Source organism: Musca autumnalis, unplaced genomic scaffold, assembly GCF_047663935.1.
Source record: "Musca autumnalis isolate F117 unplaced genomic scaffold, ASM4766393v1 scaffold_3, whole genome shotgun sequence".
Taxonomy (NCBI): Eukaryota; Metazoa; Arthropoda; class Insecta; order Diptera; family Muscidae; genus Musca; species Musca autumnalis.
In genome coordinates this window covers 58,845,115-58,872,168 of record NW_027411866.1, presented here as the reverse complement: position 1 = coordinate 58,872,168, position 27,054 = coordinate 58,845,115, and the positions used below count along the sequence as shown (strand labels likewise).

Genomic DNA, 27,054 nt, shown 5'->3' with positions numbered 1-27,054 from the left:
AGTGATTTACAAATAAATTAAAAAAAAGTAAAATCAAATATATATAACGATTTGTAAAATGGTAGATGATATTCAAGATATGAGTCTATTTTCTATATCATTTTATCTCTATAGTGATATTTGTGTATTAATAATAATAGGCAAAAAATATGTTATGGGCCATTATTACATGTGTTATTTAACTATTTGATGGATTTGAAAATGAAAAATAAACCAATTTGGAGGTATTAAAAATACAATTTTTACATTGAAAGTTAATGCCAAGAAGCTCCTCCTTAATATTCAATCATCACTTTTAACTTTAAGTTAACCGGAACACTATAAATCTGTTCGATAAATCCAAAGAAGACTTATAATAGGGGTATGTAATTTTTTGTGTTTGACTAACTTCCTATAAAAATTGAACTAGCATCACTATTATGGCGAAGATAGTTTTATTAGCATTTTTTGTAGCTTTAGGTGTTAAGATTTAAAAAATGTATAAGCTAACTGCGGAAGTTTGCAGATGAACGTGTAGTAACCAATTTTGTGACCTAACCTCTAAATGAAGAAGTTGGAGCAAGTCCTCCATACTCCCTTAGAAAAAGTCTCAACATCGGTAAAAAAAAGCTAACCCTACAATTTTCGAATCGGCCTTGGTATAAAGATTACATATCGTAATATTTCTCCGAATCTCAGATACAGTTCGAAGATGGTACTTATCGGTACCCTCCCACTAAAATATTTGCTAAGATTGTACGCGCGATATCTCCTAAGTGAAACAACCAAACTTTAAATCTCGTAATATGTTGTCCTAACTTAGTCTAATTTCGACAATTGGTCATATCGGCCCACTCACAAAACTTCAACATTTTAGTTTAAGTGCAGTTTAAAATCTGTTTAAGGATTCTTTGGACATTTTACCGAAGGTACTCCTTGTGACCCTGTTTACAGCGTGGGCAAGTCCATGCTTCCTGATATAATGACTCTAAATTATACGGTGACCAACAGATATGACTGGTCTAACGAAAGGAATCACTCCCAAAATAAGACCCAATTCTAAAATCTGTCTATTCATTCAGGTACCTCCTCCGAAACCTTTTGAGCTTTACTCCAAATCCATATTTTTGTGGTTAAGTTCATATATCGAAAGAGGGCCACAAAAACTCCCTAAATACATAATTTTTTAGGGATTTGTTTTTTTTCAATTCACACAGGCTGAGGTTTTATATCTATCGGCATAGCCGTTTTGATGTGGATATGGATGGTTTTAGCATCGAAAGGATACCTTAAGCATGTCCGATTATATTCAAAATTTGTGATGATTCTTCTGTAGTGATAAATACACAGTCCACAAAGTTTTAATATGATAGGCCAATGTTTACTATTTTTGTCTCATTGTCTTAAAGAAATGCATCCACTGTGCAAAGTTCCATACAGTTCTATGATTTTTGACACTTTTTCATTTTTGGTTTATACGATTTAAAAAAGAAAACAAAAATAGATTTTTTTCACAAAGATATAATTTTAAAGAGGTTTATGCGTGAAAATGTTCATACATAAATCATTAATAGGCAAATGTTCAATCAATCCTGCTACAGGAAACTATTTTTGATCAAAACATGCAAATTCATCCAAAAAATACATAAATAAATAAAATTGTCGCATATAATGTCATAATATGTGTTAGCATATAACCACTATACCACACCATAGAAAATGCACTGCACTCAAAAGATTTCTTATCAAACACGCTTAATTATAGAAAAGTTTTTGTACTTATAACGCACAAATGAACAGTCCTATTTTGCAAAAAAATACGATTTGTTATTGCTTTGTTGTCGTAGATACATATTTAGAAATTATTATGCATAACAAGGAATTTTCAAGCAGACTAGAGAAATATTTGTCACGACAAACATGTTTAATGCATTCTTAAAAAATATTTTCTGGAATTCAGTTTTTGTGAAACTCTTCTGAACTTGTATTAACAAATTGTTTTTTGTTTGGTACGTTGCTAGTTGCACATATTCGCACATATTGAGCTTAAATAAAATCTTATACATTCAAACAAATGCTATACTCATTTTCTCAGTATTTCCCTGTAAGAGGTGTCACAAAAAAAGTCGATAAGCCGTTCGGAGTCAACATAGGTGATATTTTCAGAACTGCAAGAATCTACAAACTTTTACTATTTTCTCGATATCATAAAGGAAAAATTGTTATCGAAGCAAAAATTAGTAGATTCTTGTAGATCTGAAACAGACCAAAAATGTCCCATGTCAGAATAATATAGGTATGCTAAAGCAATTAATGGTAACTTTTTTCTGGTGTCTTACACCAATACCAAAATACGCCGTGCAACCAAAACTTTGTTCACAAAAAATAATAATAAATAAATTAAATTAATCAGACTTAATCCCATAGTCGTTGTTTAATTATTTTATTAAAACAAATTTAATTTATTCGTGAGAAATCAAAAAAAAATAGTCTTCCCTGCCTTACCCATTGGTAAACATCGTCAATTTTTTCCCACTAATAAATTAATATGGGAAATAGCTCCATATCTCTTTGTTTGGCTTTGTTGTAGTTTCATTTTGAGGTGACATGTCTTCAGTCAAATCGATTGGCGAATCTTTTTGTGGAACAATTCGTTCTTCTAACTTACGCCTTTCATGTCCTTTTCGTCCTTTATTTCGTGAACCGTAGTGAAAGTACCAAAATATGAGATTTTTTTAGCATTTTAATATTCTACAAAAGTTTTGCTCAGAAGGTTTTAGGTACGGTTCTCCTTGACAACTAATCGATTTTGTCCCGGTATATAGACATAACAATTGGTTATTGCTTATGTAGACATATGGGGTGCTTCTGAAATATTTACCGCAAATAGCTCTTGTAATGATGAACACGTTAATAACAAATTTTCTTGGAAGATAGATCCGGTTATCTCAATTTTTGAACCGGTTGTAAGTAACCGATTAAACATATATGTATACCATACAAAAGCTTATAGAGTTGTCAATCGGTTTTAATGTCGGAATATCCGGTTCAAAAATTGAGATAACCGGATCTATCCTCCAAGAAAATTTTTTATTAACGTGTTCATCATTACAAGAGCTATTTGCGGTAAATATTTCAGAAGCACCCCATATGTCTACATAAGCAATAACCAATTGTTATGTCTACATACCAATAAATAACCAATGACGAATATACAGAAAAACAAACCATAGTTTATTTCTGAACCAAAACCGATTAAATGTCAAAAAGGACAATGAAAACGGAAAAAAATCGATTAGTTGTCAAAGAGAACCGTACCTAAAATCTTCTGAGCAACATTTTTGTAGAATATTTGTATGCTGCAAAATCGCATATTATGGTACTTTCACAACGGTTCAAGAAATAAAGGACATGAAAGGCATTCAGTTAGAAGAATGAAATGTTCTACAAAAAGATTCGCCAGTCGATTTGACTGAAGACATGTCACCTCAAAATGAAGCTACAACAACGCCGAACAGAGATATGGAGCTATTTTACCAAGTATTATAGGAAAAAATCAAAAACTTCATCGCGCGATATCTCAGAAACTTGACCTATGGCGAAAATTTCCTTTTGGGTTCATAGTTTACTCATCAAGGGCTTTCATATTCAAAAGAAATTTTCCACCCCCCAGACTTTGAGTTCCATTTTGTGTCACAGTGTTATACAATACAAATGAAGAAATGTTAGCATGTTCTTGTCGCATTTCCAAAAATCATTGTTTCGATCATTACACTGTGCGACATATAAACGATGGCCAAAAATAGAAGGAGTTTGCGTAGGTGGATGGAATTTTGGTACAAGTACTTATTGTTGGCTGACAATGTCGAGGTCAAAAAATTGTAAAGGTCGGTCAACGTTTTAGTATAGCTTCCATATAACGGGACCTGCCGATTTTCGATATTTTGAAGATTTTACCTAAGTCTCTCGACCAAATTGGCTGAATTTTTGCATTGAGGGTTCCCGCAAACAAAATGTTCTGATAGAAAATATAAGTATAGGTCAACGTTTGATATAACCCCCACGAACGGTACCGCCTGATTATCGGTATTTTTGCAGATTTTACCTAAGTTTACCGATCAAATTGGCTAAATTTTTGCATTGAGGGTTCCTAGTGGACAAAAAAGTTTTCTGATAAAAATTATGAGCATATGTCCACGCTTTGATATAGAACGACACCGCCCGATTTTCAGTATTTTGAAGGTTTTAGCCACATTATCCAACCAAAGAACCTGATATTTGGTATTTAGCGAGGGCTGCGAAATATTTATACAGAGAATTGTGAGTATTGGTCCAAATTTTGGTATAGCCCCCATGGAACGTTTCCGCCCGATTTTCGTTATTTTGAAGGTTTTAGCCACATTATCCACCCGTAATGACTGAAATTTGGTGTTCAGTCTTCATATATTTTTGGGCTTATTGAATACATCAAAATTTTTTCTTTAAGTAAGAGATGTAAGGTCAAAAACGGCTAATTGTTTTTATTAAAAATCGGAATTTTGGCTTTGAAAGTTCACACTTTAAACAAAACGGATGTATTTAAAATTTCCTCATTTAAAGACAATATTATAGGGTACCTAAAAAGCCCACAATAATATATGATAATCGGCCCATTAGTTTTCGAGCCTTAGTGGACACCCCAAAACATTTGTATAAAAATTGGGGTAACCCCTTAATTATCACTGAAAAAGATAAATAACAGGTTCGTATGCAAATATGTAAAGCTGGCTTCGTTATACATTTGAAGTACTCACTTTTCACAACCGCAAATAATACCGATATGCACTTTTATAGAAAATTTTTTCCATTCCACTTATTTTAAAATTTGGTTCACAAAACCAATGTACTAGTACTACAGACTTGAATAAGTGTGAACACCATATGATCATTATTTACCTCCAAACAAAAATAAATCCAAGTTTATTACATCCCAAACAACTGTAAAAGTTACCTTTAGAACGACCATTACTATAAATATTAGAATATTGGATCATAATACAATTTATTAATTTTAGTAAAATCAGGACAAAAATACTTATTTCCAACAATTTTCGGATTAGCACCTTCACATTAACAAAAGTACTTGGCATATCAATGTCATTATTTAAATTCATTCAAATTGAAATGTTTTCTATTAATTTCCATCAATAAATTTGTATTCCGAAATATGTACATGGTTTGGCCGTGGTCGTGACACTGTGCGAGATATCACTTTCACTTTCGCGTTTAAACCCGAGAAAAAATTATAACAGAAATTTGACCTTCAGGATTATGCCCTTGAAGATGACGTTTGATGGATTGTATGTGTCAACAGTTTTTGTTCTTAAAGACAAGAGCTGCAACTTTGCTTTTGAGAATAAATCACAATTGTTAGAAGATATTAGACTGACAAAATGATCCCTTTTGGGTATAAAGAAAAAGGTAAAGCAAGTCTGGAGAAATCTATAGAACCCTGGTATGACCTGTTTTGCTAAAACTTCACATTTACTAAACACAAATGCAACAATCAGGTTTTTTAACCTAGAAAATAAATATTGAAGCGTTAAGGTTTCTCCACAAAATCTTCTACACCAATGTTCTAAACCATAGGCTGTCGGTGTGCGTGTCAATTTGCTCACCATACAATTGAAAACATGTGAGCAAAGGCTATAGTCGGGACGGGGCCGACCATGTTATACCCTACACCACTACCCCTGTGCATAAGCTTTTTACTGGTAAACATTTCTTTTATGGAATATAAACCGACTACCACCAAAAATAATATGCGTCTTTCTTTCTGGGACCCCCATAAGCAACCAAAATTTCGTGACCATCCCATCAAAATTACGACCTGTAACTTGACTGCAAAAAATGGAAGAATTGGATGCATTACCGACTATTGTGGTATCTCCCTTGTTTGACCACCTTCGCCAACCTGCTTTACACCAATGTAAAGGTAATATGTTCTTCTTCCATTGACAGGCTTTGTCGTTGGAATACCCCTACTAGAAGCCAATATATTCACAAAGAATAAAACTTTGAATTTGTCTCCAAATGAGTTTTTCCCCATTCCGACCCCTAAATATTATCCGACTATCAACAAAATCAATAGGATTCTTCCTCTGTGGGACCCTCAGCAACTCCCAAAAAAATTCGTGACGATCCGATCAAAATTGCGACCTGTAGCGTGATTACAAACAAATTGGAAAATGGGATGCATTACCGACTATTGCGATATCTCTGTTGTTTGACCAGCTACGACAACCTACTTTACATCGTTGTAAAGGTGATATTTTCTACTTTCCTTGCTTTTGATATTCCTCTTAAAGAAACAGAGATATTGGCTTTGAAATAAAATGTTGACTTTTCTCCAAATAAGTGTTTGCCCATTCCGACCCCTAACTATTATCCGACCATCATCAAAATCAATAGGCTTCTTCATCTGTGAGACCCCCATTTACCCTCAAATTTTCGTGACGATCCGATCAAAATTGCGACCTGTAGCGTGATTTCCAAAAAAAAAAAAAAAAAAAAAATAGAAAAATGGGATGTATTATCGACTTTTGCGATGTCTCCGTTATTTGGTTACCTACGCCGACCTAGTTTGCATCATTGTAAAGATGGGATCTTCTTCTTTCATAGTCAGGCTTTGCTTTTGGAAAATTTTCAACCAAAGCTGTGATATTTGTCAATATAATTAACATCGCAAAAATTAAAATTTGGGTTTTATTTGCTACTATTGCGATATCTTCGTTGTTTGATCACCTGCGAGCACCTACTATACATCATTAGAAAGGTGATATTTTCTGCTTTTATTGTCAGGTTTTGCTTTTGGTATACCCTATATAGAAGCTGAGATATTCGCTTTGGAAAAAAACGTTGTCTTTTTATCCACCTAAGTTTTTTGCCCTTTCCGACCCCTAATTATTATCCGACCATCACCAAAATCAATAGGCTTCTTCCCCTCCGGGACCCCCATCAACATCCAAAATTTCGTGACGATCCGATCAAAATTGCGACCTGTAGCGTGATTACAAGGTTTAGATGGACAGACGGACACACATAGCCAGATCGACTCAGCTCGTCGAGACATTCATTTTGGTACATATAAGTATGGGTCTACGACCATTATTTCGATGCGTTACAAACTTTTTGGTCAAAACCAACTTATAATACCCTCCCCACATAGTAGTGTAGGGTATAAATAGAGCTTTTGCTTTTGAAATGACAAATTTCAAAACACAAATTGTTTCTATTATAAATGACAACCCAACAAACCAACATAACTTGAGAAAATATTATTATAGAATTGTAAGTGCTTGTGCAGCAACTGGAGAATAAACGAAACTGGACTCTCTGGAAAATGATTAATATGATTACTAATTATTAGCTTATCCGTGTAATTGTAGAACCAAAAGCCAAATGTTTAACAAATCTTTCTACTTTAACAATAGGGTTACCGACAAAAACCGATAGAAATAAAAAACAAAACCATTAATTCGACTTTTAAAATATAGTTGACGCTTCTGTTACTATTGGTAGGACTTAGCGACTAAAGATGTAACCAAAAAAGAGCTTCAGAATTCCAGTACTGAAACTTCCGTGGAATCAAAAACATCGTACGTATTTCTCAAACGTCAATTCTTGAAATTTCCATATGTGAATCCCAGATTTTTTGACAAAGCCGAGGATCTATCTATCTGATCCCTCTTTCATCTCAAGTGGACACTGTCCTCCCCGTGGTGGCACCTGGGGAGCTACCTTCAACACCCGTTAAAAGTATTGAGCTAACATGTGCTGCGCGTTCACCCATAAGAACGTTAAAAACTTGGGTTTGGGCGTCGGGTTAGTAAACCTCCCCTAGAAAAAAGTAGTCTACTATGAAAAAACGGAAGAAAAGAAAAACAAACATCTCTAAAGTTGACGACCCCCGCAAACGTTTTAAGGACCATGATCTGGGAATCTGCACTTGGAATGTTCGCACTCTTTATAGAGAAGGTGCAGTTTACGCTTTGGCAGATGTACTTCAAAAGTACAAGGCCGACATTACTGCCATACAGGAAATGCGATGGATTGGGAAAGGCGTCACAACAAGACCTAAAGTTGATGCACTGTGTTATATCTGCCATGACACAAAGCATGAGTTTAGTCGGAAGACTTGCTACAATACGGATAAAAGCAAAATTCTTCAACATTAGCTTTATCTGCACTCATGCTCCAACCGAAGACAAAGACGAACGGAACAAAGATATATTCTTCGAGCGCTTAGAAGAAACATATGACCGTTGTCCTGCCCATGACGATAAAATTATTCTAGGCGATTTTAATGCAAAAATTGGAAAGGGGAATATCTTTGGCCCAACAGTCGGAAATTTAGTCTCCACAACGGAATGAGGCTAATAGAATTTTTTTCTGTGGCAAAAAACATGGTAGTTAGCAGCACCATATTTAAGCATTTCGACATTCATAAGGGCACCTGGCTGTCTCCGGATCAGAGAACAAGAAATCAAATTGATCACGTTATGATAGATAGGAGACATTCATCGGGCGTGTTGTATGTACGATCGTTCCGTTGAGCAAACATAGACTCGGACCACTACCTTGTAGCAGCAAAGGTACGTACCAGATTAAACGTAGTGAATAAAGTACGAATAGACACAACACGAAAGATAGACATCGGTTAGCTGCAATCACAACAGATAGCCATAATATATTCCACTCAACTGGCCCAATTGCTTAATCAAATCACTCCTCGTCCCGATAACATATCACCACAATGGCAAAGTATTGTGCATTCCAGGCAAACAGTCGCAAAATCCATACTTGGATACCAGAGACCTCCACTGAGGAATCCGTGGTATGACCAGGAGTGTCGTGCTGCTACCGAAGAGAAAAATGCGGCATATATGGCTACTCTACAATCAGTAGCAATGAGTAGCGCACGAGAGAGGTGTCGGGAAAAAAGGAGAGAGATGTGCAGGAGCCAGAATGAAGTCCTAAAGTTCTACCGAAGAGTAAAACATCAAACTGATGGCTTTGGTACAGGCACATCCTCCTGTAGAGACCAGCAAGGTAATTTGGTAACTGATACAGATAGTGTGCTCAGGGGCCTAATTCTCGTATACGTGATCGAGTTATTTCGATCGATATTTTCAGTATTTTGATTACGGCATCCGTTATCGAATACACTTTCGAGTGGAATCTTGCGAGTTTTTTTCACAATTTTCTATATTCTATTTTATACAATTTTCAAGTTTTCATTTAATTTTACGAGAAACTTGCCGCACAACAACTTGTTTGTTTGTAATATTTTGTGTCTACCATATGTTTTCACCGTTCGTCACCGTTCGATAACCGTATGTATCGATAACTTTTTTAAATAATTTCGATCGTATAAGGGAATCCAAAATTTTCGAACGTTCGTAATTTTTCTTCGAACAAAAACTCGCTCGATAAGGGAATGCGAGAATTAGGCCCCAGGATATGGAAAGAGCATTTTTCCAAACTATTAGTGTCCAATAGTAGCGAAGACGACGAAGATACCACAGATCCAATCCCAGAAGGTGGTACTGAATGTATACCACTTGGCTAAGATGAGGCAAAGACAGTAATAAACCGTCTCAAGAATAATAAGGCAGCAGGAGCCGGAGGCGACACGCTGATAAGGTGTATGCATCAGATAGTTAGCACCATCTGGCAGGAAGAACGCGTACCCGACGATTGGAAGATGAGTACTCTGTGTCCCGTCCACATGAAAGGAGACAAGACTGTATGCTCTAAATATACAGGCATAAGTCTTCTCCCTATTGCCTATAAGTTAGTGTCAGCGATATTATGCGAACGACTAAAGCCTATGGTCAATAAAATAATTGGACCATACCAATGCGGCTTTAGTCCACCATTGACCAGATATTTACCCTGCGGCAAATCCTGGAGAAGACCCAAGAGATGCAGATCGACACCTACCACCTTTTTGTGGTTTATAAGGCAGCCTTCTACAGCCCCCTATGCCCAAAGGTATTCCAAAACATGTCTGAATTTGGTATCCCCGCAAAGCTCATTCGGCGATGTAAGGTAACTTTAACTGGTCCTAGGTCCTCCATTAAAATAGGAAAGAACCTCTCCGAACAATTTAGTACCAAAGAGGTTTCGTGTGACCTGTTCAACATCCAGCTGGAAAAGGTTATACGAGATGCAAATGTTAAAAGAAATGGCACAATATGTTGCAACAGCCACATGTTACTTGATTATGCTGATGACATTAACATTATGGGACGATCAGTAAAGGAAGTAACTGATACCATTAAGAAGGTCGAAGGAGAATCAGCAAAAGTGGATCTGGCAGTAAACGGCGAAAAGACAAAGATGATGGTGTCGACGCAATGCGTCGTCCATAGACCTAGGACCAACAGTGGAAAATGGTTCCTATAATTTTGAGGTAGTAAAAGACTTCGTCTACCTCGGCACCTCTATAAACACAACAAACAACATCAGTTGTGAAATAAAGAGAAGAATTGTGTTGGCCAACAGATGCTACTTTGGGCTAAGTAAGCAGTTTAAAAACAAGGCCACATCTCGTCAAACAAAAACAACGCTTTACAAAACACTGATGCTACCTGTGCTAATGTATGGTTCCGAAACCTGGGTACTTGCGCAAGCAGATAAGGTTCTGCTTGGAGTGTTTGAGAGAAAAATTCTTCGAATGATCTTCGGACCAATCTGCGTTGACGGTGAATATCGATGTCGTATGAACCACGAGCTGTATCTGCTATACAACGACATCAGTATAGATAAACGTATCGAGATGCAACGCTTGCGTTTGCTAGGCAATATCATAAGAATGAGCGTCTAATGAACCCGCTAAAAAGGCGTTTAAATACGGGGCACATGGCGGTACACACAGAACTGACAGGCTAAGGATTCGATGGAGCGAACAAGTGGAAAAAGATATGGAAAGACGCGGTATTCCAAAAAGCGAAGCAACAAACAGAGAGAACTGGAGATCTGTTCTGAGTTCGGCTTATGGAACAAATGTTCTGTAATGGGCCAGCTAAGTAAGTAAGTAAGAATTCCAGATTTTAATAGAATATTGAAAATACTTTAAATTCTTTTAATATAATTGATATTTTCCGTCAATACAATGTATTTATACATTTGTATGTATGCTCAAATCAATTTCAGAATCCCAATTTCAGAACAATAGTTTTTGGGGACAGACCCGGTTACCCCGGTTATTTTAGCCGGATCGCATGAATTTGTGTATTAGGCTTATGACTTTCTTACCTTTTTTCTCAAAAATGATTTCCAGTAGCAAAAATGAATGAACTTTTACCTTCTAATGACTAAAATAACCTTTATTCTTTTTAAGTATTAAAAAGGTCACCCACAAACCAGTTTGATTTTTTTTAATACTATGAAATGAAAAAAATTGCTCAAAAAATTATTTCCTTTTACAAGAATCAATAACCTTTTGCCTTCTATTGACAATACTAAATTTTATTCCATTTAAAATATTGAAAAAGGTCCATAAACCAGGGTTTCGGAGTTGAGCCATTTTAGTTCGACTCCGACTCTGGAGTCGATTTTTTTCACGACTCCAGACTCCGAGGGTAATTTTCAATACCAAATTAATATTAGATGTACAAGTTTATGTACAATTTTTCCTATATGTTGGCTTTTTCATAATATATTCCTTTAGATAACATTCGTTCTAATATAATACTCAACTACAAAACTTGCATATAAAGCCTGAGCTTATCACATTGAAATGAAAACTCAATAAAACCGAAGTGAAGTTCGACTGGCACCCTTTCCCGTGAGAAAATCTTTAAACATTGAACATTGTAAGCTTGAAGGAACTATAAAAACTTTGACCTATACAAGAATTAAAACAATTCGGATTGATAAGATTTCTGTGACGAATTTAAAATATATAATTTGAAACTCTATCTTAAAATCAACAGACATACTGACATGACAAAATAGATATAGAAATTGATTATGGTGGAGCTTCAATGATAGTAAATATCATATTCCTCATCCTCTAACTCAGTATAATATAGTTTTTGCTTACATGTTTTCAAAGTTTTTTTTTATAATGTGTATAAACGGACACACAACATTTTTGTTCGAATATTGTTCATATAAGAATAAAATACACCGTGTGTTAATAAATGTAGGAAAGAATTTTGCCCGGAGTCGAGTTATTTTTTTCGACTCCGACTCCGACTCCAGCAAAATTGCTCGACTCCGAAATGAAATAAAATTATATGTGATATGATATGTTTTGAAGTAAAATTCCGAAAACCCTTAAAATATTACCATTGATCCCGAATAAATTCTTTTGCACATGTAGGATCGATTGGGTTATTTCTTTAATAACAAACCCTAGCTTTATACCAAAATTCGGCTTTGTGGGGATTTTTGCTATTTCATGGTCTATTTTGACAGGACTAATTAATGTTGTTAGCTGAGATATTTAAGAAATTCGTTTACTTTTAAAAGAAATACAATTTGTCATCTTCACATTTAAACACACACACACAAATTTCGTTATATTTAATAAGTTCCTACAGATGTTTTTCTGTGTATGGCGTGCTTAATTTGAATGTGATATTTTCTTGTTTTTAGTATTATTTGCTTATTTTTCGCTAATTTCATTATTTTTATTTAGTTTTACAAATACACTGCCAACCCGCTAAACTGAGTTACTGAGTGTCAATCCCCGCTCCTAAAGTAGTTTTGTATGTGTCTTTATGTGTCTTGCACTAGGATCGCGAAGAGCGAGCTGTTAAGTCTACACCACCACAGAAATCTCCACCTAACTCACATGTAACCTGTACGTTATCACCACAGGAATCGATACAGGAAGAGCCCGAGAGGGAGATTAACGAAGGTTTGCCTCTGATTCAACGCTTGCAGCAACTTAAGATTAAAAACGATCCACCTGTTGCGCAGGGGACAGACTCCTCTCAACCGGTAAGTTAGTATTATCATTATTAACTCCTCATTGGTCTAATGATCTCCTTCAATTTGCAGATGACTTCGGTACCTGAAATGACCAAACAAGTAGAAAACATATCGATTGCAAGTAGTAGTCATAGCAATGTGGCTCAAACTTCTTTGGCTGTGGCTCAAATCAAGCCCATGATGAAAGTATCCTTTAGACAAAGAATACAAAAACTGCAAGAGGCTACAGGAAGTTCAAAAGGTGACACTGTTAAAATATCGCCGAGCCCAGGCGTGGAGACAAATGAAAGAACAGCAACGACTGCAGCATCAAATGGTGGTGTAAAGAAGGAACCTCCAAAATCTTTAGCGGTTCTCAAATGCGGGGAAAAGGAGACTGCTGGTGCGATCGGATCCAATACATCGCACAAGCAAATATCCACAATCTCAAGTCAAATCGTTAAACCGTCCACTGCAACACCCTCAGTTTTATCCGATTCAGACACTCCGATAAAACCATGGTCCAAGCTTAAGTTGGCGACAATGATTTCGTCCAGTTATACCAGCTTAGCCACATCAAATACATCATCAGATGACATATTTTCGCCATTGAAAAACTTCTCCGATGGCAACATACCACAACAGATATCGAAAGAGGGAAGACCGTTGAAGGAATCAAAACCTCCACCCGTACCTGCAAGAAAAAGAGGCTATCGTCAAGAAGTCTTGGGGCAGGCAATGTCAAAGAAATCCGAAACGGCAAAACAGACCAACTCAGGCAATGCCAATGGACGAGGGAACGGTCACAATGATACTGCTGCAAGCAGTTCGAAACTTTATCAGTCTGTATTCGACTTATCACCTGAATACAGTGGATTGCCGTTCGTGAAACGGCTGAAAATACTGAACGAACGTCAAAAATTGGCGGAACTGGAGAGTGCCCTGCAAACTCGCAGCTTCAGTTTAGACAGTTCCAAAACAACCAGTTGTGTTCCCATACCTGAAGCACTGTACCGTTGCCATAGCGATACGGCAGGCATAAATTCACAATTCTTATCAGTTTGTGAGTCCAGCTCAACAACATCAACCAATACATCCGCATCGCAGACACCGAAGGGTGCCCCACCCTCACTATACCATCGACATCATCACTTGGATTCGGTGCAACACGATTACGCTCCTCTTAGTCCAGAGTCCAATGAAACATTCGAGCGAAGAAAACTGAAAAGCATTCTCAAGAAAATCAGCCACGATCGACAACACCGAAGATCACTAGCTGGGACAGGCTGTGATGCGTCGACAGACTCCAATTCGCAAAGTAGAGGTCTCTCCATGGAGCCCACAGTCGAAGGGTACGTGGCGCGGCACAGTAAACTGTTCAAGAGTGTAACATTCAATTCAACTCTTTCTAGCCCTCCCAGCAATGCTGGCAGTCTACAAGAGGATTCCACACACTCCGAAAAACCTTTGCCATCTGGTCACACATTGACACCGACCACCACGACAAATGCATTTTTCAACGATTCGATGATGTCACCACCCGATTTAATACGCGCCGAATCAATTGCAACCTGTACCTCAGCCAATGTCTCCCAGACATTTCAAATGAATAGTAGTAGCACCCTAACCATGTATCCCACAAATTTTTACCCGCTCACCGATACAAATCACACCACATGCCAGACTCATGTTCCATCGTTGCCAGGTAAATAATTTTTACAGCAATATTTTCACAGGACTCCCCTGTAACTACTACCCTGGTTCCTGCATTCGACCTAACTACTAACCCAAACTCCAATGCTTCTATGTACACATCCCACTTCGATGTTATAAATCGATAATCTACTAATCCTGCAACTCAAGTAATGTGATGCAAATTTTTCTTCAACATAACTACATTCGTCAAGTAAATAACCAACTTGTATAATAGACAACATAATGCATATTTACGCGTGTGTCTGTATAATACTAACAACACACATATGTACCTACATACCTATATGTATATACACACAACATCATATTAACATACATATGTATATTCAGTAACATACATACATACATATGTATATTCAGTAACAAGCATGCAATATTTCTAGTTCAATTTTGTATCCACCTCTGGTAACTAGCTACATCAACAATTAAAAAGCGGGGAATAGCTAAAAGAACACCATATCTATCACATAACCTTGTAAGAACATCAGAAAATTTTTCAGTGTTAGTTAACTCTCAGTAATGGGGTCCCTTATTTTCGATATAAGAGAAATACATATCACTTCTGGGATGCCGTTGGGATATACATACATATATATATGTACATTAACGGGAGGGGGAAAGTGACAAAGCGTTTCTTAATATTTTTTCAAACTCTACAGGGCTATGGTGGTATTTTTCATATTTGCAAAAATGCAAAAAAGTTAAAACCCTAATGTCCATACTAGGTATTAAACTGACAGTGAGCCAAGTTTATTGTTTTTTGTAATATTTTGTACTTCTTAGAAGCGAAAACTTAATTCGTATGCTTATTATTTGTTAGAAAGATTATAATAACAATCATACGCACTAAAGTTCCAATGCATAGTGCTTCCACTAGTATGGAGGAGGTGGCCAAAAATATTTCCTGTGCAAATAGCAAGCTAATGCGCTGGTTACTGCTTTGTGCTGCTGCCGATTGCTTTTAGAAACCATGGACGTAGCATTATCCCCTCACTCCCCTCTGGACCGGGTATACAGTATGAATTGTCGTATGCTGTTAATACAAAATGTCATGAACAAGAGTACCGATTATCTTATGATGCAAAAATAGACATAGCGAAACAGAGCAATCTCCAAAACAACAACCAACGTACCAATTTAGCGGGTTATATAGATCAAATTGGTAGAGTTTGGAAATCTACACCATTTTCACATGTAATTCGAATAATTTCAGTTGTAATTCGAAACATTTCACTTGTAATTTGAGACATCCAATTGAAATTCGAATTATTTCCATTTGTAATTTGAATTATTCCATTTGAAATTCGAATTGTTCTATTTGTAATTCGAATTATTCTATTTGTAATTCCAATTGTTCCATTTTTATTTATTCTATTTGTCATATCGAATGAAATAATTCGAATTACAAATGGAATAATTCGGATTACAAATCAAACAATTCGAATTTCAAACGGAATAATTCGAATTACAAATAGAATAATTCGAATTACAAATAGAATAATTCGAATTTCAAATGGAATAATTCGAATTACAAATGGAATAATTCGAATTTCAAATGGAATAATTCGAGTTACAAATGGAACAATTCGAATAACAAATAGAATAATTCGAATTACAAAAGGAATAGTTTGAATTACAAATGGAATAAATCGAATTGCAAATGGAATTCTCGAATGACAAATGAAATGTTACGAATTACAACAGGAATGTTTCGAATTACATGTGAAAAGGTGGAGTTCCAAATAGTTCCGAGACCGATGGAGTTCAATGAGTCTTTCTAGTTCCCAGACCGTAATAATTCAACAAATATTTCATTACTCTTTTTGTTTTCATCGTTTGGTGGATTAGTTGACATAAACAATGGACATACAAATAAACTGCAGCGATGTAACGTGCACGTGATTTAAGTTTACTTAACAATTTGACAGCATATAAAAAATGGACGAAACGAACGAGAAAGATCGAAGTGGAAAGGAAGGAGAATAAATGGAACTATATTAACTAGAAATAGTCCCTTATCCGGAATAATTCCTTGTAACTAGTTTGTTACGGAACTACACAACTCTAAAAATTGTTAACATTTTTAATATAGCGTTCTTCCTGGAAGCACGTACCACTCTCGTAAGGTGTAAGTGACAATCATACGGCTTTGAACTTTTTTATAAACTGAATTGTCAGAATATATTAGGATCTACCCGAAAATTCCAAAATTTAACAAATAGATGTCCAATCTGTTCTATTCAGCGCCGCACAGTGGTTCAGAATCGTTTTTTCCTGGTCAAAATTCTGTAACTTTTGAACGGATAGAGATATGTTCATAATTCTTTTTTTGTTAGACAGATAACACAATCAGCTTTCAGCTTTGAATTATAAGCGGTCAAGTTCGGTCTGGTAGTTGCAGAGAAATTCAATGTCAAAGTTAAACTTTTGAGTTTTTTAACTATTTTTCATCAAAATATGAGTGTTTTTGTGGTTTTTATATATTCCTATGTATTAAAGATAGTCAAACACCAACAAATAAACAAAATAATTACCAAAAAACTAAACAAAAAAATTCGAAAAAATGTCGAAAAAAAATTTTTTCAAAAATTTGTAAAAAAAAATTTTACAAAAAAAATTTAATTTTTTCAAAAAATAAAAAAATTCTTCTTGGGTTTAAATAAAATTTATATAACTCGTATAAAAACTCATATACTCAAAAAAGTTGTAATTTGTGTAAAAAACTGTAATTAATATGGAAACAGTATAGAAAAATACACTTTTTTACCCATGTAATTTCAATAAATTGAAAAAAGTGTTAAACGGACGGAACGGGACGGGAACAAAAGTATATATGGGCTGGAAGAGGAGACCTTCGGGCATCTTTCTGTGAAAACAGAACTTTGTTCCATGTTGTTCCACAAAAGTTCTAGTCCACTAAATTTAGAATTTCATAAAATTTAGTACCCGAGGAAAAATAAAATAGATCATGTTGTGTAAACGCTACGGTAATTTGCTAAAACGAATTTTTAAGGCCACAATCCTACCTACCTTACAAAAAAAACAATGAACACAATATCTGTTATAGTTTCATAGAAATAGCTTCGTCTTTTTCCAGAAATTTGCAAAAATGACGTATTTCCCAAAAACGGGGAAAATGCTCGTCTTTAGGGGCACGCCACGCCCACACCTTCCAATATTTGGTCCTAATTTTTTGGTTTCCTTAGTTTCAATATGTTTACTATCGAATCCCATATAGAAATTAAATATTTTTGACAAAACAAAATGTTGATTTTTGGCCAGGAAAATCGATTCCTGAACCATTGTGCGCCGCACAATAAATATATGAAGTGTAGAATGTATCACATTATGTATAGAGTAATTTCGATGCCAATTAGATTTAAATTTTAAATCGTTTTATTTATTTCTTGTAAATTTTTCCGAACTATTTTGGAAAGACCCTAGTATTCAAACGTTGCCATTGACATTTAGTTCCCATAAAATTATTTTGTTATTGTAAAATTGTTAGTTGTTGTAATTCATGCAAACACCTTATATTATCAAAGACGTATAGCAATAAAGACCCGAACAAATGCATTTTCCAAAAACATATGCTAATAGTTCCACATTTTGGTTACAGATGGCAAAACAACTTACTGGAATTGATAACAGCAATGCCAATCGTTTTTGATTCCCATTTCTCGCGACAGAAAACATAAACGTTGTGTTTTGTGGCTAAAATTTGTTTCTTCACTATTTTTTATTTTTTATTTAATAAAAAAACAAAAGTCAACGCCGTCAAATTTGAGTTTTAATGTTTTTCTTGTCAATATTCCAATGAATAACAGTTTTCGTTTAACAGAATGTTGCTATGATGTCGTAGCAACAGAGGTTAACTCCACCTACAGTTAATTTTTCACAATTGACTTTTCCTATCTTATAATATTGACATCTTTGATATTATTACACCATGGGCTATACGACAATTTGTCTATGGCCTAGGGAACACTTTGTGTTGTTGCTACCATATCATAACAATATTCTGTTAAGTAGAGAGTGTACGAAAAACTGTTATTCTCTGAAATGCATTCGAATATTGACAAAAACAAATTTAAACTCATATGTAATACCATTCATTTTTAATTAATAAAAAACAAAAGTAAACAAACAAATTTTAGCCACAAAACGCGATGTTTATGTTTTCTATGGGAAACAAAAGTGATTAACATTGCTGTTATCTATTCCAATAAATTGTTTAGCCATCTATAACCAAAATTCCACACTATTATAACACACGTTGTTCTATATGTCTTTGGCCATTTGACATTTCCATTGCTTAGTACGGTTTTAACGTACGATCATGTGTTTAGTTGTTTACAGTGACAAAAACATATAGAAATAAAGACATGAACAGATGCATTTTCCAAAAACACATGATAACAGTTCCGAATTTTGTTTATGGATGGCTAAACAATTGACTGGAATAGATAATAGCAATGTTAATCGCTTTTTGTTTCCCGCGGTTCTTCATATAATGTTATATGATCGTCACAAGTGGCGAATCATGCTTCTATGCGTATGGGTCGAAACAGAACAACAATCGACCATGTGGGTCTTCGAAGACAAGCCAAATCCACAAAAGGTATTCATGGAAGAATCACTTCGAAGCAAATGGTCGCCAGTTTCTTCAGCTAAACTGACCATGTGGCGACTATACGGCTTGAGGAACGTAGGTTCACCACAATTTATTTTCCTGAAGTCTTCGGAGTTTCGAAAAACCAATATGAAAAGTCGAAACATTGTGCACCATGTCAATGCGAACACTCACACATCGCTCTCACTTTCAAACCAAAACCTTTTACCGGACAAAACGCGGGTACAACCCAGACTTGGTACTCAATGACTTCTTTGAATTCCCACACATCAAGAAAAAAGTGTGGTCAACGATTTTCTTCGTCAAAAAATGCTGTTCAAGTGTTCCAAATCCACGTTTTTGAGATGCCTCATTCGGAGTGGAAAAAGTACTCCAAAAATTGGTTTGAGTGCATGCAAAAATGCTGGAGAATACCGTACAAAACAATAAAACTATTTTTGATAATAAATATTCGCGTTTACATTATTAGGTCAGAAACTTTTCTAGTAGCCCTCGTAGCAATCAGAGTTGCCCGATGTTGTACCAAAAATTTTACATTCAGTTTTTTTATTTTTGGCCAATGGCTGAAACCATTGTGCATTGGTACCTTAGTTCGTATGCTTGTTATTTATTAGAAAGATTATAATAACAGTCATACACACTAATGTCCCGTTTAGACTATGCTTGATTTAGCAAATCCAGTAGATTTAAGACAGAGATGGCCAGCAACAACAATTTCCAAAGCGATCGTTAGGTTGGCGTGTTGTTTACAAGTAAGTCGATGAGAAGAACGTTGATTTGGTAGTGTAATACTAATGTTGGTCGTTCGGATTTTTTATACTCACACAAGCGCAATGTATAATCTGCAAATGTGTGATCAACGATTTAAGATGTCATTTTTCGTTTAAAAAAATAATGGCTTGTTTGAAAGATAATATTCGACTTTAAAGTTGAAATCTAAAACAACCCATGTTTTCTCTACCCTTACCGTTATAAAATCAAAAAATTAAGTAACCCAAAGAATACTGAGATATTTTCGTCTTTTATGCACCCCGAATTGGTACATCAGAACCCCTGCATAATATTGGTGTATCATATTATCATTAAGAAGAGCGTATCGGTCATTTTAATAAATAATAACATGAATGCATGTCAGAACATTAATGCATTTGGTGCGGGAACTTGCAACTAGAAAATACTTTTATCAAATGAACAATTTCCAGATTTTCACTGTTTGAGAATGTTAGAATAACACTGTGCAGTATTATTAAGGTAATTGTGTGCAAACAACTTCTACCGAGCATTTTATGGAAATAGAGACACAAACGACAAAAATCTTATTTGGGTTTTTGTTTTATCAGATCCAATTTTAAAACAAATCGATGAAAACAAATAAGGAAGTATCAGTGAGATCTAACCTCAGCCTCGGACCTTTAAAAATGTTTTCTTTTTAGTTTTTATGCCAATTTCTCAGGAAGTATGGACTTACCGCAGAAAGAAATTGTAAGGGTCGCATACACAACATGTTGCCAGACGAGTCCTTAAAATCCGAGTCTGTAAGAAATAATACGATGTAAAACGTTTGGATCAAATTTGTTTCTCACTTCGAGGGTTATCCTACGTACTACTCGGACGGACGTACAGACGGACGGGCGTGGCTATATCTACTGCAAATTGTCTGAAACGGGTTTCATATAAACATACTTGCGACCTAAAACCGTACTTTCGATGAGGATTAAAATGTATATACTAGGGCGGGGCGATTTGTATGAAAGAAAAAACTTTAATGGGCCTTTCGCGTTCTCTATTCCTGGAATTGTACTGAGCAAAAAAGTCTACTAGACCATATGTCAAAAGTGAAAATCGAGCCTCCCGCTTTTGACTTGAAGCTTTTATTCACATGTTTTGGATATTTTGGCATATAACAGCCAAACCATTGAGATTTTGGATCTAACACAAAGACAAAAATTGTAGCCAAGACAATAAATAAGAACTCTCCAGTTCATCGCAAAAGCATTGGAACGCTCCTTCGGCAGTTTTGGTCTTGAGACAGTGAAATTTTTTCGAAAATGTCGATAAATGACACTGTGCTACAAACTAGACCTTAGACATATGGTCTTGGGAACTTGTTTGCTAAGTACAATGTCAGGAATCAGAAACACGAAGGGCCTCCTATGATGTTCAAATCGCCCAGCCTAGTATATACCCTCTTTAACCTAAAGACTGAGTGTATAACAATTTTTGAAAAACTAAAGAACTCGAAAAAATTCCACAATTTGTATATATTTCGCACCATATCTCAAAAACTGTTAAATTTGTTGTAGTTTTATCTTCGCAAACAATAATAGTTGGAATTTAATACACAACTCTTCAGCCATCGATGTAAAATGCCTCTATAACGGTTTTGTAGTATATTTTTGATAATTTGATTTATATCAACAATGTAGTCAGATCCCAAATACGAGAATAAACTCCCGTTGTGAACTGTGTTTAAAATAAGTGCTGCAAAATATATGATATAAAATACAGCTGAAAGAAGAAGAAGAAATAAGCAAATTATTTGCAAGAAGGTTACTTGGTTCAACTCCCAATAGTTTAGCAGCTACTAACCAGAATTTCAGAAAAAAATTGGGCTACAATATTGTGAAAGACTGCAAGGCAAAAGTAGTAATCGTTTCTGAGATAAAGTCCCGATAAGTGCAGAAAAGGGTAGTTTTAGCCCGGTTTGAATCAGGCCATACAATGCAAACGGGATCTGAAAATAAAAAAAACCAACTAGGGTTTTTGTAGTCTCAATAAATACTTCCAAAATTTGCATACTAGAAGTAGTTTGCATTTTCAGTGTTGCACAGGGTAATTAGTATAAATGTGTCTTCCAATAATTTCTGGTAATTTTTTTCTTGCAAAATTAATAAAATATACACACACGCACACTATGTATATCTATGTATCTATATTCGGCCGAACTTATGAAGTACCTTCGTATTGTAGTTTTCCGTTACAAACAAACTTGTACGTATACCAAGTCTCTACTCATCCTGCCTGACAGAATACAAGGTAGGTATTTCTATGTACGTACATATGTATAATTGGAATGCTTATATCACTAAACTAACAAACGCCATGCAATGTCCCTCTTACATACAATGTTCAATCGAGTGTAAGTAGCTTTCGAATGCACATTTTTTTGGAACACTAAATACCGAACATCAGTAGCCGAATACCAAATACAAGCACTGAACTGAGGAAATTTATTTATTACTTGTATTTAATGAATGTTGAATCTGTTAATCCCTTCCTATAAATAGGTTACCCCGAGGGTCACGACTGCTTCAGTCAGATTTTGTGTGGCATCGACAATGTAATACGAAAGCATGTCAGTGAAATGCATTCAAAGTTTGAATCTCAGTTCTCAAGCATGGCATTGGAGGTGGAAAAAAGAGATGTCCTTATTGCACACCTCCAATCAAAGGTTAGGACGTTGGAATTGAGCGCGTCGTCAGCATCGCGGCGAAAACAACATCGTGATAAAATCAGTGGACCCATAAGCTCTGCAAGCAATGAAGTTGACGAGCAACAAGATGCCAATGCGGAAGATGATAGTAGCTCGGGTTCATCGGCCGAATTACTTTTTATGGTAAGTTTTCTGTAGTCTATTTTACTAAAGGAAACTGTAGCATCAATTGTGGTTGTATAATTTTTTCAGCGTGGTGATTCCCTGGATACAGTTTTTACCTCCTCCCCCCCTACACAATCCAAACGACACTATGTGTGTTCACCCAAAACCAGTCGCAGTCGGGAAGACTTTTCTTATGACTATAGTCCTTACGTTAAAACTGGTAATGGGAGCAAAATTAAAAATGGCAAAGGAAAGGCAACAAATCAACCCGAATTAGTTGTCAGTGTGGCCGACAACCTTACCAGACTAAGCGATAGTGTTATCCTCGACATTGGCGAAAGTAGTTCCAGTTCTAGTTCATCAGAGGAGAAGTTACATTTGGGCGAGGAAGCGGAGGAAAATGACGACAACGACAGTTCTGACAAGCAGGTTCATCACAATGATTGGGAAGTACGAATGTTAGCCGCCGAAATGGAGAAGCAGGAACGAAAACGTGGACATTCACTCACCGAAAGCTCTCCTCTGCCCAATACCAAGCTAGGCAGCACATTTTTGCGTAGACGAAGAAAACTGAGTGACACCGAAACCGAATGCAGCGAAACTGAAGTCGAGCAGATGCCGACCCATTCCCGACCACGTGCCTCCAGCCTTGACCAGTTTAATATGAGGTACGGTATAGGTCGCAGCGGCATCTTCAAGGCCATGAGCATCGATCGTGATAAAGACAAACTTTGAAAATTAGTTAAATACACAAAAACCCGTTCTTATGTTAATAGTATTTTAGTCAGTAAATTAAAGCAATTTCACAGTATTGAAACGTACAATTACATTCTAGTCTAAACTATCAAAACAAATACATAACTAAATACACAACTAGCTTTACGACTAACAAACGAGCGCAATAACGCCAATAGCATTTAATAATTGTATTAAGGGACCACAGTGCCCAGTGTCCTCAGTCCCGCCCTCGGTCACAACTTCAAATGTACACAGCCGAATAATATTCGTGTTACCGCCAAAACCGAAGAGTACAATTCTCATTTATCAATCACCACCACTGTGTCCCCTTAACTGGCTAAGAAGTACACGTACGTATATTTCGTTTAGACGCGGTACCAACGAATATACCCAATTATACGTCATTCAATACCTTGTTGAAGTCATCAGGACTTGGAGGAGGAATGCAACCGATCAATGGTCATACCAGATGATAAATGAAATAGATGTCTGTCAAACATGTAAATACCTCTTTAAATAAAATAAGATAACGGCCTATATTTTTAAGAATACTACTTTAGAATAATGAAATCTGAAAGCTTTAATATCTTATATAGATTAATTGAAAATGTATTATTAAAACACACATTAACATACATATGTATGTATGTAATTGTTTCATGACCGATCATGTTTCCATTTCACAATCTAGCCTATCACCCTCTCACACAACATCTTCCCGGATGGAATACAAGCAATAGAAATAACGTAATCTATATATAATGTCTAAATTGGTTGGTTTGCAATAGGCCAATTCCACACCTAAGGTCACACTTTTCCAAATTCTCTTTCAAGACTTCTTTATTTGTCTGAGCCACCAATGTAAACGTATGAAATTGTATTTCTCATTCCAAATAATGGCATAATAATTCAACATCAACATTAACAGCCTGAAATAATATGAAATGAAAACGAATGCAAATCTTCCAAAGCCTCTTTGGTTTTAACTTTGTTATTAGTTTGAAGCAATCGCAAATAACAATGTCTCATCAAAATGGCTGAAATTTGGTATTTAACCTTCTTGGGGGCATACAACTTTCCATCAAAAATGTGTCTGTATATGTAGGTCAACTTCTTGATATAGCACCCATAGAACGGTACTCCCCGATTTTCGTAATTTTTAATTTTTTAGCCACATAGGCTACACAGAGGGAGAAATTAGATTCAAAATCAACACCGTATGGTGTCAACATGACTACAGGCGTGCTATTTTTTTACCACGGCTTTTGTCATTTTTTGAATCTGACCATGAATGGTGTCACATGCGTGCTCAATTTTTAATATTTCGACCACAATCGTGCTCACTTTGACCACGGTACGGTAATTTTTATTTTATGAGGATGGGAAATTAAGAGTAATATTGACATTACAGCCATTGAAAAAATGTAAACAATTAAAAAGCCTGTTATTCGCGAATTAGTTAAAATCAGTAGATGCGCATCCACTTTTGGATACAGCGAATCAATCTAATTCAACATTACATCAGAATATGCATATATTTCGATGTTTCACTCAGCGGCCAAAGTGTGGCGTCAGTTGCACCACACAATGCAAAAAACCTTAAAATGTGTAAAAGTCGCGCAATGTGCATACGATTTTGATGCGCATCCGATTTCAGTAGCACCCATCAAAAAATACGTCAATGTACTTCTGTTTCAAATAGATTCATCAAGAACCGCGGCTGTGCCTCCACATTCTATTTTGGGTAAAATACACACATATTACTCGCGTATCTGTGAAATTTATGACACACCTTTTCGTAAATATTATAATCGCGTATAAAGTATTCCATTTATAAAAAAATATTCAAAGAGAATAGAGGTTTAGAACGTGAATTTATCAAAATATCCTTTTGGTGATTTTCCTATTTTCAAAGTATCTATATCCGCGGTTTTAGTGGTTGGGTTCGAACGCGGAAACTGACCTTCCCGTGGTGTCACCTGGGGTAGCTGTTCGCACTCTTTATAGTGAAGGTGCAGTTTACGCTTTGGCAGATGTACTTGAAAAGTACAATGCCGACATTACTGCCATACAGGAAATACAATCGAATGGGAAAAGCGTCACAACAACACCTAAAGGTGACGCACTACGGATTTGTAGTTGGTCGGAGGTTAAAACATCTGGTCTCCAGCTTGACACCAGTGAATAAAAGACTTGCTGCATTACGGATAAAGACGCAACAGTCGGGAAATTCAGTCTCCATAGTGAAACATCTAACAATGGAATGAGGCTGATAGACTTCGCAGCAGGAAAAACATGGCAGTTAGCAGTACCAGATTTAACCCACTTAGCGCCGAGAATTTTTTTCCACAGAGAACTTAAAATTTTATATGAAAATTATATTTTTGAGACTTTTCAAGCATTTTTTAACAAATATTTTTTTCTCTAAAACGTATAGTTTTCCTGCAATCTAGCCTTATTTTTAAAGTCCCAAAAACTTTGCAGGGTAATATAGGTGTATTCTTACATGCCAATCCATTGGTTTTTGTTTGAGAAAATACTCTTACAATATTCCTAACAAATCCTTGACTTGATATGCATGTAACATTTATGATTAAAATTTTATCGCATATCTAAATTTTTCATTAAAAATCGAAAATTACAAAAACACAATTTTTTGAATTGCTTGCGTTTTAGGCCAATTACGAGGAAATGCATAGGTCAAATACTATAACAAAATGCAAAAAATCACACAAAAATGTGCGAAAATATCCAAGTTTTACGTTAATTTTGGAACCATTTTTGGTGGCGTTTAAACGACCAGTGGCTTTAAGTGGGTTAAGCATCTCGATATTCATAAGGGCACCTGGCTGTCACCAGATTAGACACAGCATACTGCACTCAACTGGCCCAATTGCTTAATCAAAGAAATGGGCCAGCAAAATATTACCTACTCCATGCAAGCAGCCGTAAAATCAGTAATTGAATACCAGAGACCTCCACTGGGGAATCTACGGTATGACCATGTCGTGCTGCTAGCGAAGAAAAAAAATGTGGCATATAGGGCTACCGGATCCGGAGAAAAGCAGAGAGGAGAAACGTCTTTTCCGCAGGAAAAAGAGAGAAATGGAAAAGCGAGAGTGTGAAAAAATCGAGATGTACAGGAGCGAGAATGAAGTCCGAAAGTTCTACCAAAGAGTAAAATATCAAACTCATGGCTTCGATAGAGACCATCAAGGTAATTTGGTAACTGATACAGATAGTGTGCCCAGGATATGGAAAGAGCATTTTTCAAAACTGTTGGTGTCCAATAGTAGCGAAGACGAAGAAGACACCACAGATACAATCCCAGAAGATGGTATTGAATATATACCGCCCAGCCAAGATGAGGTAAAAACAGCAATAAACCGGCTGAAGAATAATAAGCCCGCAGGAGCTGATGGCC

The 27,054-nt window shown here is 35.9% G+C and overlaps 1 protein-coding gene across 15 annotated transcripts in view; it reads left to right on the top strand.

Moving 5' to 3' along the window:
* The window catches only part of Cngl (Cyclic nucleotide-gated ion channel-like), a 139,601-nt gene extending 113,340 nt beyond the window's left edge, over window positions 1-26,261 (top strand). For 9 of the 15 annotated variants that reach the window (XM_073978945.1, XM_073978942.1, XM_073978946.1 and 6 more), the window contains 4 exons: window positions 12,769-12,975; window positions 13,036-14,650; window positions 22,582-22,910; window positions 22,980-26,261. In XM_073978945.1, coding sequence (XP_073835046.1) covers window positions 12,769-12,975; window positions 13,036-14,650; window positions 22,582-22,910; window positions 22,980-23,627 — 2,799 coding nt within the window. In that variant the 3' untranslated portion in view covers window positions 23,628-26,261. The remainder of the gene's footprint in view (window positions 1-12,768; window positions 12,976-13,035; window positions 14,651-22,581; window positions 22,911-22,979) is intronic. The other 6 variants (XM_073978948.1, XM_073978947.1, XM_073978956.1 and 3 more) reach the window with 3 other exon arrangements.
* Window positions 26,262-27,054: the final 793 nt, after the last annotated feature.